This window comes from Sinohyriopsis cumingii, chromosome 3 (assembly GCF_028554795.1).
Source record: "Sinohyriopsis cumingii isolate HCF-2022 chromosome 3, ASM2855479v2, whole genome shotgun sequence".
Taxonomy (NCBI): domain Eukaryota; kingdom Metazoa; phylum Mollusca; class Bivalvia; order Unionida; family Unionidae; genus Sinohyriopsis; species Sinohyriopsis cumingii.
Genome location: NC_142963.1, coordinates 104,978,683 through 104,993,784, shown reverse-complemented (window position 1 = coordinate 104,993,784; position 15,102 = coordinate 104,978,683). Strand labels below are relative to the sequence as shown.

The window sequence follows — 15,102 nt, the reverse complement described above, 5'->3', positions numbered from 1 at the left end:
ACTCAACAGTAAACCAGTAAATGGAACCAGTTAACGGTAGGTTGACGCTGTAGGCTGATACATCCGGTATTACGTTTCCCAGATCCGACAGGGTATACATTTCCAGCAGAGTACACAGTTCCGGCAGGATACAAAGTTCCAACCGAATTATATTCCTAAGCGAGACACTTAAAAGTGTTGGACATTGACATGATCAAATCTTTGATATGTTATACAGGTACATTAAACATTGTGGGTGGGGTGGGAAGACCACGTGCCATACTAATCTGAATGATGATGTTTGTAATAAAAAAGTAACGAATTAACTTGAATATATGCACTGACCTTCATAAATCAGATCTTGTGTGACGTGATTCCTTGACTTTGAAATTTAATTATCTAATATTTAATACCAATGTGTCCGTCTTTTTTGCAGATCTGTTTGTAGGTGTAAAGATACCATGAACTATGCTAATGATGATGATGATTATGATGATGACGATGCTGATGTTGTTCATGATGATGATAATAATAATAAAACAAACCAAACAGCCGGCCTAAACTGTTTATTCGTTTCGATTTTCCGAATTGTTGAATCTTTTAGTAATATCGGCAGGGGTTGAAGTTGATGGGTTGGATGCCCATGTGGGTGACGATATCTGGAGCAATTTTTCTTATTTGACATTTGATGATAAATATCATGGAAGGCATTTGGGTAATCGCACTGGCCATTATGCCATTATGACACTTGTAATCGCCCATTGCCAAACATTATTAGCAGACGACAAGTCTTCAATATAACCAGGTAGACATTTACAGTTTTATTTTCTTGCTAGACAGCTAAATAGAGGATATCAACGTTTTTTGAGTAGATTTTCTTTGAATTGTATATTTTAAAGGCAAAAACTTCGATTTGTATTGATTTTCCCCCGTTCTGTTCCAGTGTCATTAAGAGCCGAATTATTACCTCGATTAAAAGAAGGTAATACATTTTACAATATTAGGACAGCAACGTTTCAAAAATTAAGCATGTATATCATGCTTCACATTGTGTATTTTGTCAAAGTATTCGAACGAAAATGAGGAGATTTTTGTTTGTTAATACATTCCATGTGCATATGGATAATGTCGGGTTGAGGTAATGTAGAAACATCACAGAGCGGAGGTATTTGAAGGCTTCAAAAATAACATCGTTAAACTAAAATATCTTAATTACTGTTTGTTTACTTGTAAGGATTTTCGTTTTTTCTTCTTCTTCTAATATCCACATGAAAAACAGCAATTTTTTTGTTGCCTTGGCAAGCTTGAAGTCTAGTTCGGATTCAATTGTAAATGATTGTCACCTAATTTCGGTTTGCAGCCTGCATTAACGAACGCCCGATTTATCCATCGTTTTCAAACGCGATTGCAATACGAGTTACACTTGGTACTTAAACATTTATTACCATGTTTAATTACGGTTATTTGTAAAATAATTTTGACCCTTTGTCGTAGAGTATGATAGGTATACAATAATGTATGGGTGAGACAATACAACACGTCGAGTACGTCCGTTCACTAACAGTTTGAAAGATTCATAGAGAAAACTAACTACCAATTTACTTTACACTATACTATACACTATACTATACCAATTTACTTTACACTATACTATACACTATATTATACACTATAATATACACTATACTATACACTCTACTATACCAATTCACTATACACTATAATATACACTATATTATACACTATAATATACACGATACTATACCAATTTACTATACACTATACTATACACTATACTATACACTATAATATACACTATACTATACACTATAATATACACTATACTATACCAATTTACTATACACTATAATATACACTATACTATACACTATAATATACACTATGCTATACACTATACTATACCAATTAACTTTACACTATACTATACACTATACTATACCAATTTACTTTATACTATACACTATAATATACACTATATTATACACTATACTATACACTATAATAAACACTATACTATACACTATACTATACCAATTTACTTTACACTATACTATACACTATACTATACCAATTTACTTTACACTATACTATACACTATAATATACACTATACTATACACTATAATATACACTATACTTTTCACTATACTATACCAATTTACTTTACACTATACTATACACTATAATATACACTATACTATACACTATACTATACCAATTTAATGCCTGAAGTGCTGTTTTGATTTCTTTTGTAGGCATTTCTTGACGGCACTTCGTTGATTGCATAAATGTAAAATAGGGGGTCTACATATGACACATATTAAGATCTGTTCATACTGATGTGGAGAGAGAGAGAGAGAGAGAGAGAGAGAGAGAGCAGAAGAAGAAAAATGTTACTAACACTGAAGTAGTCTACATACACACTAAATACTGATATTCAATGATGTATTGAATTAAAAAAGAAGAATCGAGAAGGTTTTTACTCGAAGTTGTCTAGCTAACTATGCACATTAACATGTGATACAGAGAGAATATCATATTCTTTTCAGCACATCAAATATGAAAACTGTTAACTCAGAGGATCTCAAATGAGTAATGATTTAATATTGAATTTATGAAACTAGTTGAACATTATTCAACGAGTTTCATAAATTTAATATTAAATCATTACCCATTTGAGATTCTTTCTATCACATAGTGTTTATTTCAGTGGAATAATTTAGATGGAAAGAAGAACGAATAATTTCGTTCATTCTGACAGATGTTGCACGTTTCATTTGATGTGCGTAAAAAATAGTCCCAACCAAAGTTGAACTAGTATTGTCGTTCAAAAGTGGATTACACTTTTCTTACAAATTATAAATCAAAGAAACAAGCGTCCTTCCGAATAACAGAACTTTTACATAGACAAAATCATTTTTCTGCACAGAATGTCCAATGTGATTTATGTTGCATTGTTTGATGCAGTACCCGTACAGTTGACTATCCATGTTTACATAGCCTTAAAATGTCACTTTCACAATTAAACATTTATTAATATTGCGATCTTCATGTTATAGAAGGTTTACTGGATGCAGAAATTCCCATTTTTACTGTAATGCATTTGTGACAGGATCTTTTCAGTGTTTGATTTGGAACAGTAGACTACAGAATATGCAAACAAATTTTATTTTGCCTCGGAATTGCATCACGTATTTACCGCGTAAATATGCAGTGATTGGACAAACTTCTGTCAGTTTGGAGACCGGTTTATGTCCACATTCTTCTGTGAACAGAGGCGAGTTTATTTACTTCTGCAAGTTATTTTTTTTTAAACAACTCTTGTAAAAAGGGTAGATTTCATACTACGTATATATGGCCTTTCCCCACACAAGCAATAGTCATAGTTTTACTTGTTGCTTTTTTTATTGTTTTTGTCTTGGGTCTGAGTCATTTTTCATGCTGTTATACATGGCATAACAAACCCTTGTGGCGGGCATAAATGGTCATTGAAAACAAAACATTCTAGAAGGAGGAGTTAAAAAAAGTTTTCCCACGATCACAAGCAAACAAATTAAAGTACACTTCGCAATGATTTCATGGGCTTTTTTGGACCAATCACAATCACATACAATAATATTTTAACGTGTGGTAATATAAAAAATATGAAACTGCACATACTATAGGAAAACTATACCTGCTATGTGATAAGAACAGATACGAAACTGCTTTGTTCTTTAAATGAAATCATGAATCTATATATTGACGTCATGAAGTCATGATACGATGTTATCCATAAACGAAACAAACATATATGAAAATGTGTGTGTGTGTGTGTGTGTGTGTGTGTGTGATTTGAACTTTTAATGTAGCTTTAACAATTTTTCAGTCATATCGCTACGATGTCTGAAGTGTGACAGTTTATAGTGATGTCTAGCACTGGGGCATCATGTTGCAGAATGTAGCATGATGTCCCACCCAGTCACATTATCCTGACACCAGGCCGACCAGTCCTAACACTAAACTCTTAATGCTGTGCGCCAAGCGAGGCAGCTGTATGTAGCATTTTTGTAAGTCTTTGGTATGACTCGGCCGGGGAGTGAACCCACGGCCTACCGCACCCGAGGCGGACGCTCTAACCACTTGGCCACCGGAGCGGTATATGAAATTGTGATGTTCACAAAGACATGAATATTTGAGAATATATCGTCCAGAAACAGATTATTAGAAAAACCACACACAGGGAAAGAAATGATGCACCGATAGTCTTGCGCCTGTTCCAAGTCGGAACTGGATCTATATGCCACGTCACCCACCATGATGACGATGCAAGAATCCCAAATGATCGAATTTCATCCCGTCTCCTCTGCCATGGACTCGGGATTAGTTCCCATTGAGTTTGAGACCAAAGGGTAGCCCATATAGTACATCGATCTGAATGGCAGTTACTTGTGCTTGACAGTGAAAGTGATCGACACATGGACGGACGGTCTCGATATAAAGGACGAAAATAAAGTAGCCCCCGTGAACAATTTCATTCATTCCTTGTTTAGTTGAAATCAAAGCACAGCCCAAAGATTACATCGATCTGAATATCAGTTACTTGTAATTGAAAGTGAATGTGATCCGGCAGATGGACGGAAGGTCCCGATATAAGGGACGAAGAAAAAGTAGCCCCCGTCAACAATTTCATGCATTCCTTGTTCAGTGGAGTGGATTTGTACTTGAATAACAAACTGGTCAGTAGCAGCATGGACACTTACCCTTACCAAGCGTACCTGGAAAATATCTTGACATACGGAAAAGAAGCCAAGAACAATCATCGGGATTCTTGCGCGGTATGGAGTCCTGACACATCAGGCTAAGTCAGCGATACCGATTTGATTACAGATAAAGAACCCAACCACAATGTGGGATTCAAAAGTCGACGAAATAAAATCAAAAGGACTCAACACAAATTTAAAACTGATGGATCATTTGCATTTAGACATGTGGTTGCAAGAGATATATTTGCAGAGCGGAGTGGATGTCCGCCTCAGACTGAATCGTAGCTGTGCCGCTTTCCATTTGATAGCTGAGTCTGCCTATTACACAACAGTCATTCAAGAAGCTAGACTCTACGTACGACGTGTGGAAGTGTTACCTAAAGTGGGAAACAGCATCAGTCGCACTTTGGGCAGAACGGCCACCAAGTATTTGATACGACGCGTGGAAGTGAAAACTTTCACCATTCTCGCTGGACATCAATCTATAATCGAAGATCATCTGTTCCAAGGACGGTTACCCAAACGTTTGATCATTGGTATAGTCATAAATACAGCCTTCAAGGGAACCTTGGAGGAAAATTCTTTTGCGTTTCAGCACTACAATGCGTCCAAGTAGGAAGTCAGTCGAGATGGCTAGACACTGTGTACCAGGAATTTCGAACCTGACTTTAATGACGAGAAGAAGAATTACTTGAGATCGTACTTGTACCTACCTGTACGTAGCCACGGGACAGTTAGGAACCAACACCAGTCACGGCATAACTTTCTAGGATTATGCAGATTGTTATACTTTGTGGGCCTTTAATTGCACTCCAGGCCAAGGCAGCGACGAGGGACATTTCCACCCTATAAAATCCGGCCAAATTCGTGTGGAACTTCAGTTTGCAAAGTCAATACCCATAAACAACACGGTGAACCTCATCTTGTGTACCGAATTCGATAACACCATAGAAATCAACAGTTTGAGAGAACTCATTCTAGATTTTTAGAAGAAATGGAAGACTGTAATCCCTCTTTGAATACTGGAGACTCTTTGGAAATGGAATGGGATGATACCGTGGAAGCATAACCCCAAGACAAAGACGAGGTCAAGATGGCCAGAACAAGAACGGCATTTAGTCTCCTGTTTTCCAAAGACGTGGCGGATAAAATCATTGAATTGATCAATAAAGATTGCTATGGATGTCGAGACGATCATCCCAGTCAAATTCAACATGATAAATGTCTGATGTTTAGTCTAGAAGAAAATATAGACGAGTATCTGGACGAAGCTTGGAGTCTCAACTCGGAAGAAGTAGTGTTGCATCAGTGGTATAAAGACTTGCGTGAACATTCCTCTCCTCCACTGCTTCCTCTAGAGATTCATCACATCTAAACTCTCTTGACTCAGAGTACAGTGACGAAGCGAAGATACGGTACTTGCCAGAGATTTTCAGTCAAAAAGTTCGGATTGAATCGATGACTTATCATTACCTGTGAAAAAGCTCAAAAGAAAACAAAAAATAGATCACTGGGAACTTTATTACCTTTTGAACCACAGTTCCTACACTGTTTCTTGGAATCATATCGTGTGTGTAAAAGATGAACTGCCTCATCGCAAACCTCAAGACCATCAAGCTTATGTCATCAACACGGACAACAGTTATCTCCCAAGAACCCACTGGGTAGCTGTCTACATTTCCCGTGATGGTTGTGTGGACTAATTTGATTCGTATCAATTGCCACCTTTGGAAGACGACATCATTGACTTTATGAGAAGAAATGCCTAGACGACACGATTCAATAATGTGAAATTACAAGGCACAGATTCCATGGTGTGTGGACAATATTGTGTGAGCAGCAGGGAAGTTCTACAGACCAGACGTTCCAGACCAAATAAACCTTCCTACGCAAACTTTCTCCGTAGAAGCCTCAGATTTCAAAAATAAGCCTTCCTGCGAGAATTAATTTGCGTAAATTCACTCCCGACTGCAATTTTTTGTGTGCAAATTCAATGATTTCAGACAACGATTTTAGGGGGGGGGGTAGGAGAAATTGAAGTTTGCGAAGTTTGGCTGCTAATCCTAATTTTACCTCGCATTAAAACAATATAGTTGAAAATAATATGAGTCGGAAAGCTAGCAGAGTCGGAGAGCCTCATTCTGCCAAATTAGCGCGAGAGCAATTAGCGGCAGTAAGGAAACTTATCCCGGCTAAACAATTATTTAAGACAAAGGTTCGTGATTACGAAGATTCGCAATACCATCTTGGTGAAATATCGTCAAAGTTGTTGAGTCCAGTCACTGGAGCGATCGAGCAAGTAGCATACGGTGATAAAAAGGAAGATAAGGAACTTAGGAAGCGCGGGCTTATTCCCATGACGAGAGATATTGAGGAACACACTCGATTATTGCCGGAGCGAATAGTGCAAACACAAACACGAGCACAAGCACGAGCACAAGCACAAGCACGAGCACAAGCACAAGCACAAGCACAAGCACGAGCACAAGCGCAACGAGAACAAGAGCAACGAGAACAATTGCAGAAAACACAAGCAGAATTGAGGATGAGTCAACTTATTGAAGAATTAGATGAAGATAAAAAATTACAACAAGAACAAACGCAACAAGAAGAGAAGGAGCGGTATGTAGAAAAATTAAGGGAAGAACAACAAAGGAGACGGGCACAACGAGAACAAATAAAAGAGGAGGAAGAAGAACAAGCGCAAGAAGAAGAAGAACTAGAAGAAGAAGAAGAACCAGAAAAAATACTAAAGGAAGAAAAGAAGGAAAAAAGAACCGATCCTGTTGCAAATATAAAGGATAAATTTAACGAAGGTGGAATTATCAAAATGAATTTGGAATTATACAAAATTAGTCATAATAATCTTGATGAACTCGGATATTTTGCGAGGAGCAGCTTTGATGATCGACATCAGTATTTAACGGATGTGGGATCAAATTTTTATAATTCACGAGAAAAATGGTATAAGGCAATATACCGATTAAAATTTGGTAAATCTCAAGCCAGGGGGGATGATGTGAATTTTGTCCAATTTGAGAAATATGCATCTACTCAAATTACTGGACCGATGGAATTTTCTAATATCGCTGGAAGAAGACCCGAGGAAGATTTTACGAATACTGGAATTCAAAGATTAAATGAAGGCGACCTGGTCAAAATTGCAAAATACGGTTACGACGAAAAGGGCAAATATTTACGTCCCGCAGCCTTTGAAAAATATACCCGCGAGGAATGGGTTCCCGCTGTGTATTTTGCCTCATGGAGAGAGAAAATCGATCCTGATCACCCCGGATTCAAAAAATTTCAAAAGGCTGTGAGAGAATTACCCGATAAAGAAGAAGAATTCGAGGACGCGCCATCGCAATTTTTAAAACCAAAGATAGGAAGTGGATATACCGTTTGCCCTGACAGCGTTGTCAACGATGTATCTCGCCTCGAGGTATTAATCGGAGGAAAACGAGCTGGAAATAACTCTCGCGAAGTAATCAACGAAGCCTCAGATATTTGTCAGCGATTATTCCGCGGTGGTGTCATCGACTCTCACATTTACAAGGAACTTATCGATGAACTCATCGATTAAAACAACACAATTGAAATAACATGATTGTTCACAAATATCAACGCAGACCCAGACAGGTCCGCGTAGTAAACTCTCGATTGCCCGTATACAGATATATCCACGGTAATGGATTCGGCGATATTGTTGGAAGTCTCTTTACGCGAATAATACCTAAAATTGGACCCATGATCAAACAGCTCGGGTTAAAAGCAATAGGAAAGATCGGCGAGACTGCCGTTTCTGGTATCGGTAATTTGGCCAGCAAGGGCTTCAATGTTGTCAAAAGTAAAATATTAAATTTAATGCGCAAAAAACAACCCGTCAAATTGCCTATCACCAGAGAAATGCCGCCCGAAATCAGTAAAGCCATAAACGACGCAGCAAATAAAAAAATAAATGATCTAGCGCAGGAAGTCGCTAAGACAAATTTAGCGCAGGAAGTCGCTAAGACAAATTTAGCGCAGGAAGTCGCTAACACAAATCTAGCAAAGGAAATTGCTAAGACAAATCTAGCAAATACAAGCTTCATTTCAGGTAGCGGTCTTCGTTTTAGATGATATTCTTAATAATAAATGTTCGCACAAGTGTCAAATGAAGTGTTTGACATGGACGAGCCTGTAGGCAGGGATACATCCGTGCGAGATTTCCAGTATTTCTCGTACGATGCAGTTGACCCAAATACAAATAATCGCTTGGAAATTCAAGTCCACGATACAACAAGATATTTTCTTCCATCTGAGGCATATATCGAGGTTGTTGGGAGAATTATTAGGACAAACGATACCAACTTTGGCGAACATTTTAAAGTCGGATTCGTCAATAACGGCATCATGGCTTTATTCAAGAGTGCCACTTATATGATCGACGGAAGAGAAATCGAATCAATTACGGACAACGTTGATATAGCAACGACGATTATAGGCCTAGCGAGATACTCGGATGATTTTACCAGGTCGGCCGGTCCTAGTATGATGTTCGCCAAAGATAACTCTAATACCGCTGATCATGTCCAGTATGAAGCCAGGAGACCGAAAAAACATACTGTCGGTGCCGATGACGCCGACGTCGAAAGTGTGATGATAAAAGTAAATCCCAATTATAACCTTGGATTTGCCACGAGAAGAGCTATGTTGACTAAGAATGAACTAAGATTTTCCTGTGCAATTCCGCTATCTCACATTTTTGGATTTTGTAGGCATTTCCGAAAAGTTATTTACGGAGCAAAACACACGATAACTTTCGTTCGAGACGCTGCTGGCAGTAACAAAGCCATCTGGCGAGAAGCTAGTGCGGATGCCGCTAATGTCGGTAAAGTTGTCCTTGAAAAATTTACCTTGTGGATGCCAGCGATAGTTCCATCGATGCTCGAGGAAGAAAAATTATTATCATTCATGAATCAAGGCGGAAAATCCGTCATGTCCTGGTTGACAACGATGACCGACTCCTGCGATGTTAATATCAACGGAATATTTACCTGGCGAATTGCGTCACAACAAGGTGTTTCGGCACCTAGACACATCTTTGTTGCTCTTCAAGCCGCAAACATATACGATCAAGAACACAGTCATATGATATTCGACAAATTTGCAGCAACAAACGTTTCACTGAGAATAAACGGCCAGCAAGAGCCATCCGAGGAAATAGCCATCGATTTTGAAAATTTTTCGACGGCCCGCGCGTATCATCGCTTGCTAAGTTTCATGGGCCGCGATCAAAATATCGATACCGGATTGCAAATATCACAGTTGGATTTTAATACTCGCTATCCTATCTATTACTTTTCCCTGGAGCATCTCGATTTGGTAAAACAATCCGTTGTCGATATCCATTTCAAAGCCAGAATTAACACAGGTGGACCAGCAAGAGCCATCGCGGTGATCCTCAGCGATAGAACAATGATACTGGAAGGCATCAGTGGCAGAATGAGAGTCATCGATGCTCCTGTCGAGAATATGTGACAAATTCCAAATTTAGATTAAGCGATTATTAATATGCCATACGAACACGTCAGTGTAACTCTGACCCCGGGTCAGATAAAAAAACTCCAAACAGCAACAGAAAAACGAATCGGTTTGAAATTAACCTTGAAAAACGATCAAATTCATGGTGGACCTAACAAACTATCGCTAACTAGAGGTCAACGTGAACGATTTACCAGAGCCAAATCAGCGAATTCCGGCGTTCATGTGAGTCTCTCCATAGGCGCCATCAGAGATATGGTCAAAACAGGCGGATTTCTTCCTCTATTGGGGCTAGCGAAATTGGCTCTTCCGATGATTGGAAAGGCACTAGGATTAGGCGCGCTAACAGGTATAGGTTCCCAAATAGGTTCCACAGTAACAAGAAAAGTTACCGGAGGGAGGTACCGTAAAAAAAAGGGAGGATTATTTCCCCTCCTCTCTCCCATAATCGCGAAAATGATGCAAAAACAACAAAAAGGATCCGGCCTTTATCTAAGACGCCCCCCATACGGATCCGGCCTAAGATTAGCACGGCCTATTCAAATTTAGATCTAATCAACGAAGCAAAGAAAAAAAAAAAAATTTTTCAGAGGCGTATTTATGCGAGATCAACTACCAGACAAACCAAACTCTACCGAGACAGGAATAATTAATCTCGATAAAAATACCGGCCCTGGCACACACTGGGTTGCCTACGCGATTAATCCTCGCGAAGTCGTTTATTTTGATTCGTACGGATTAGCACCGCCAAATGAATTTATCAACTATGTGTCTTCGCTGAGACTTCCGGTTTGGTATTCGACTCTTCCAACACAAACATTAGCTGATCCACCGATATGCGGCCCGGAGTCAATTAATGTTCTTGACGCAATTTCAAAATCATCCGGTCCGTATCACAAAATTGTATTTGAATACGCCGTAGATAAATATCATGGTTGATATTTACGGTAGATTTATCTACAGGAAGGAAAAGGCAGAAGTGACTGACGTCGATCTATCAAAGTTCGCAACCAAGAGCGATATTAACAATCTTCTATCGCTGTCAGAGGTGGACCCTGGCGAAGTTGATGTTTTTCAAAATACCGAAGGGCGATTACAAACCAGCAATGTCAAAATAACTGATATAATCAAGCGAGAAGAATATAATGATCATATTAGTCAATTTACTCGTCAATCGGAGATGGTATTAAAATCTATTGCTGATATCGCCGATATTATAGCGAAGTTACCCCTGAAGGCCAATATCGCGGATGTGGAAAAATCCGACAAAGAGTTATCAGCAACGTTGCTTCTGAAGGCTGATAAAGCATTATACGACGATCTTCAGGACAGAGTGACAAAAAGATTTACCAAGCTAACTAACGATCTTAAAAAACTCGAGGAGGTATCAAAAAATCTCAATAAAAAACTCGACGAGGATATAAAAAAATTCATTGATACCTCCTCAATTACACACGACGATCTCATCGAGAAAACAAAGAAAATAAACGAAGATATCGCCCAAATCAACAAAGATATTGAATCGGCACGTGCATTAATATTTCAAAAAGCCGATAGAACATCACATAACGATCTCAGCGAGAAAGTAAAATCCATCAACGAGGAAATTACCAAAATAAATACCGCGATGGGTCAGAAAATCGATAGAACATCACACAGCGATCTTACCGAGAAAACAAAGAAAATAAACGAAGATATCGCCCAAATCAACAGAGAGATTGAATCGGCACGTGCATTAATATTTCAAAAAGCCGATAGAACATCACACAGCGACCTCAGCGAGAAAATAAAATCCATCAATGAGGATATCGCCCAAATCAACAAAGATATTGAAGCGTCACGTGCATTAATATTTCAAAAAGCCGATAGAACATCACATAACGATCTCAGCGAGAAAACAAGAAAAATCGACGAGGATATTACTAAAATTAACGATGATATTAACGCGGTACGCCAAATCGTAAACGAAAAAATCGATAAAACATCACACGACGAGAAAACAAAATCCATCAACGATGATATTAACGCGGTACGCCAAATCGTAAACGAAAAAGTCGATAAAACATCACACGATGATCTCCACGAGAAAACAAAAAAAATCAGCGAAGATGTTACTAAAATATCCGAGGAAACCTCCGCGGTACGCCAAATCGTAAACGAAAAAGTCGATAAAACATCACATAACGATCTCAGCGAGAAAACAAGAAAAATCGACGAGGATATTACTAAAATTAACAATGAAATTAACGCGGTACGCGCATTAGCGAATGAAAAAGTCGACGGATTCGTTTACCTCGGTGAAATATCAAAATTGAGCGGGGATCTTATCAATGCGACTAAAAAAATTGACGAAATCAACACAAAAATATCACCGTTGGATATTTCAAAATTAGCGCTAATTCACGTACCAGTGGAGGTAGAAACATCAGATCTTCCTTGTCATGTATCATTTATGATGAATACACAAAATATTACCTGGACACCCGATAATGATTCTTTTACCTTTATCGCGCAAATTCGGGGTGTATATCGAGTTTATGTTATATCGGGGTCAACAAAATTTAACGTGAAGGCAAATCGTCATGAAATTTACGAATATTATCCTGGATTTTTCATTATTTCCATGGATAAAGATCACTCTGAAACTTTTACACTAACGCCACCGGATAGAACCACCACGGAACCAGTGCATTATTTTGTAATTTTCGAATATTTATCTGGTTGGAAAAATATTGGTCAACTCGAGCCGATCGTAATTGTCACGGTAGATTCAGCTGCTGAGATAGATGACCTTAGATCATTTGAAAACGGAAAACCGATCCGCAATTGATTGAAAACTAACTAATAAATGACCGCATCGGATTACCGTTACAATCAGGCGCGATCATGGCAGGATTCACTAAAAAAACTACTAGACGAGTATCAAACAAAAATAAAGAAATACCAGCGTAGATTAGTTGCCATCGATGTTGCTGTGTACACGGTATCCGCGATAGTCGCCGGCGCGGGGATAATTTTATCCGCGGTAACAACAATCGCGCCGATCGTAGCAACAATAATAATCTCGTCAACAACGACAATCGCTGGTGTTCTTAATATCGTAGCGAAAAAAATCTCATCATGCGCGAATGAAAAATTATCGTTGTACAAAAACAAACTATCCAAGGTCAACGACGCGTATTCGAAATTATCATCGTTGCTTTCCGAGAGTCTCAACGACGGCGTTATCTCCGATCTAGAATTTTCGGCAATGATCGGTATTTACTCCGAGATTGAACAAATGAATATTAATAATGTCCGAGCTAGCCCAGATAGTGACAAACACGACACCGCCGACAACAACGTTAATATCGTTAAGCTCAACTAAGCCTGAATTTAGCATCAATTTTCCAACACCAATCAGCGTCAAAGAAATTGCGTTAACGCAATTGCGTGTCTATAACAGCTGGCCTAATGTTAGATCGACGTCATTCGGTAAATTATCATCGAATAATTCACTTGTTTTTGCCAACAAAAACAAACCTGATGGAACACCTGATTGGATATATGTCGGTATACCAACAGGCAGTTACGAAATTGATCAGCTAGATAAGGAATTTACCACCAGAATATCAAATATAACCGGCGATGCTACTCCGGGAATAAAGATATCTGCGCACGAACCAACGCCATCATCGATGATAGAAGTGAAATCGCCGTATATGGTAGATATTTACCAATCATCGATTAGGACCATATTAGGTTGGCCCGAAATTCCACCCGCGGAAACATCGGATGATACAACTCCCGGGTTTACCTCGTTGGATTTACCAAGGCAACCCGAACCAAAAAAATCCGACTTTGTCACCGACGAGGATTCGGGATTATTCCCTACATCCAGCTTTGATATAATCAATAAGGCCATTGATCTCATGGAGCAGCATAAACGCGATCGTATTGTGTTTTCTTTTAATTCTAGGGGAGGGGAATATATTTCATGGTTGGCTCTTCCCAAAATCCCACCCGCGGATACAGTGGTAGATATTGGCGAATATAAAAAAATTACAACAACCCCAATAAACGGTGATTATGTAAAAAAACCCATCAGCGAATTTAATAGAGCACATAAAATATTTCTTTTTCAATTTCGATCATTTTTCAATGAATGTATTGAAAATAAATCAATATTGTGCGAATTTCTCCCAGGGGTCGTGAGAAGTTTGAATAAAATTGCGAATGATCTTGAATATTATCATAAAATGCTCATTCAGGCAATCATCGACGATATATCAATCGGCGATTATATTCTTCCTATTATCAAATTTACATTGACCAAAAATTCAGGAAATAAGAAAAAATTCATGGAATTACATAAATTAACCGAGGAAACGCTACCAAATTTCAAATTTCCTGGTTATGACGTTGATAAACTAAGAAAATCAGTCACTGATACTATCGATGAGTTATTTCCGAAATTACATGCCGCGTGGGCAGAGAAAAAACAATTAGCGCTGTTTCTCAGACACGATAATGATCCGACCAAAGGCGGGCGGCATATCTCGCCAGGTATCGTTAATATAACGGAAGTTATCGCGATTTATCTTCACGCGGATGTTGTCGAGGGCAGCTACAATGTTGATTCGTCAGAGTCAAATCAGGCGCAGCAGGGATTTATATTGTATTCGTTTTCACCTAGCGCCTCTCCGGGTTATTTGATAATAAAGGAGCCGGTGAATCCGTTTTATCAGCGATGCCACAATCGATTGTTGTCAAGGATAAATTTCAAACTAACGGATCAGAAAGGAAATTTGCTTGATATACGCGGGGAAACGATAAGTATCAATCTACTGGTAAAA

At 38.6% G+C, this 15,102-nt stretch overlaps 1 protein-coding gene across 1 annotated transcript; it reads left to right on the top strand.

Annotated features, from left to right (window-relative positions):
- Positions 1-6,803: 6,803 nt before the first annotated feature.
- On the top strand, positions 6,804-9,278 carry LOC149803462 (uncharacterized). Its single transcript, XM_089951422.1, has one exon. It carries the CDS (start codon positions 6,849-6,851, stop codon positions 8,325-8,327), a length of 1,479 nt encoding a protein of 492 aa, XP_089807548.1. The 5' UTR covers positions 6,804-6,848; the 3' UTR covers positions 8,328-9,278.
- Positions 9,279-15,102: the final 5,824 nt, after the last annotated feature.

Bases quoted from the DNA above. Each gene is read 5' to 3' on its own strand.
- LOC149803462 (XM_089951422.1), top strand. From the start codon at position 6,849: ATGAGTCGGAAAGCTAGCAGAGTCGGAGAGCCTCATTCTGCCAAATTA.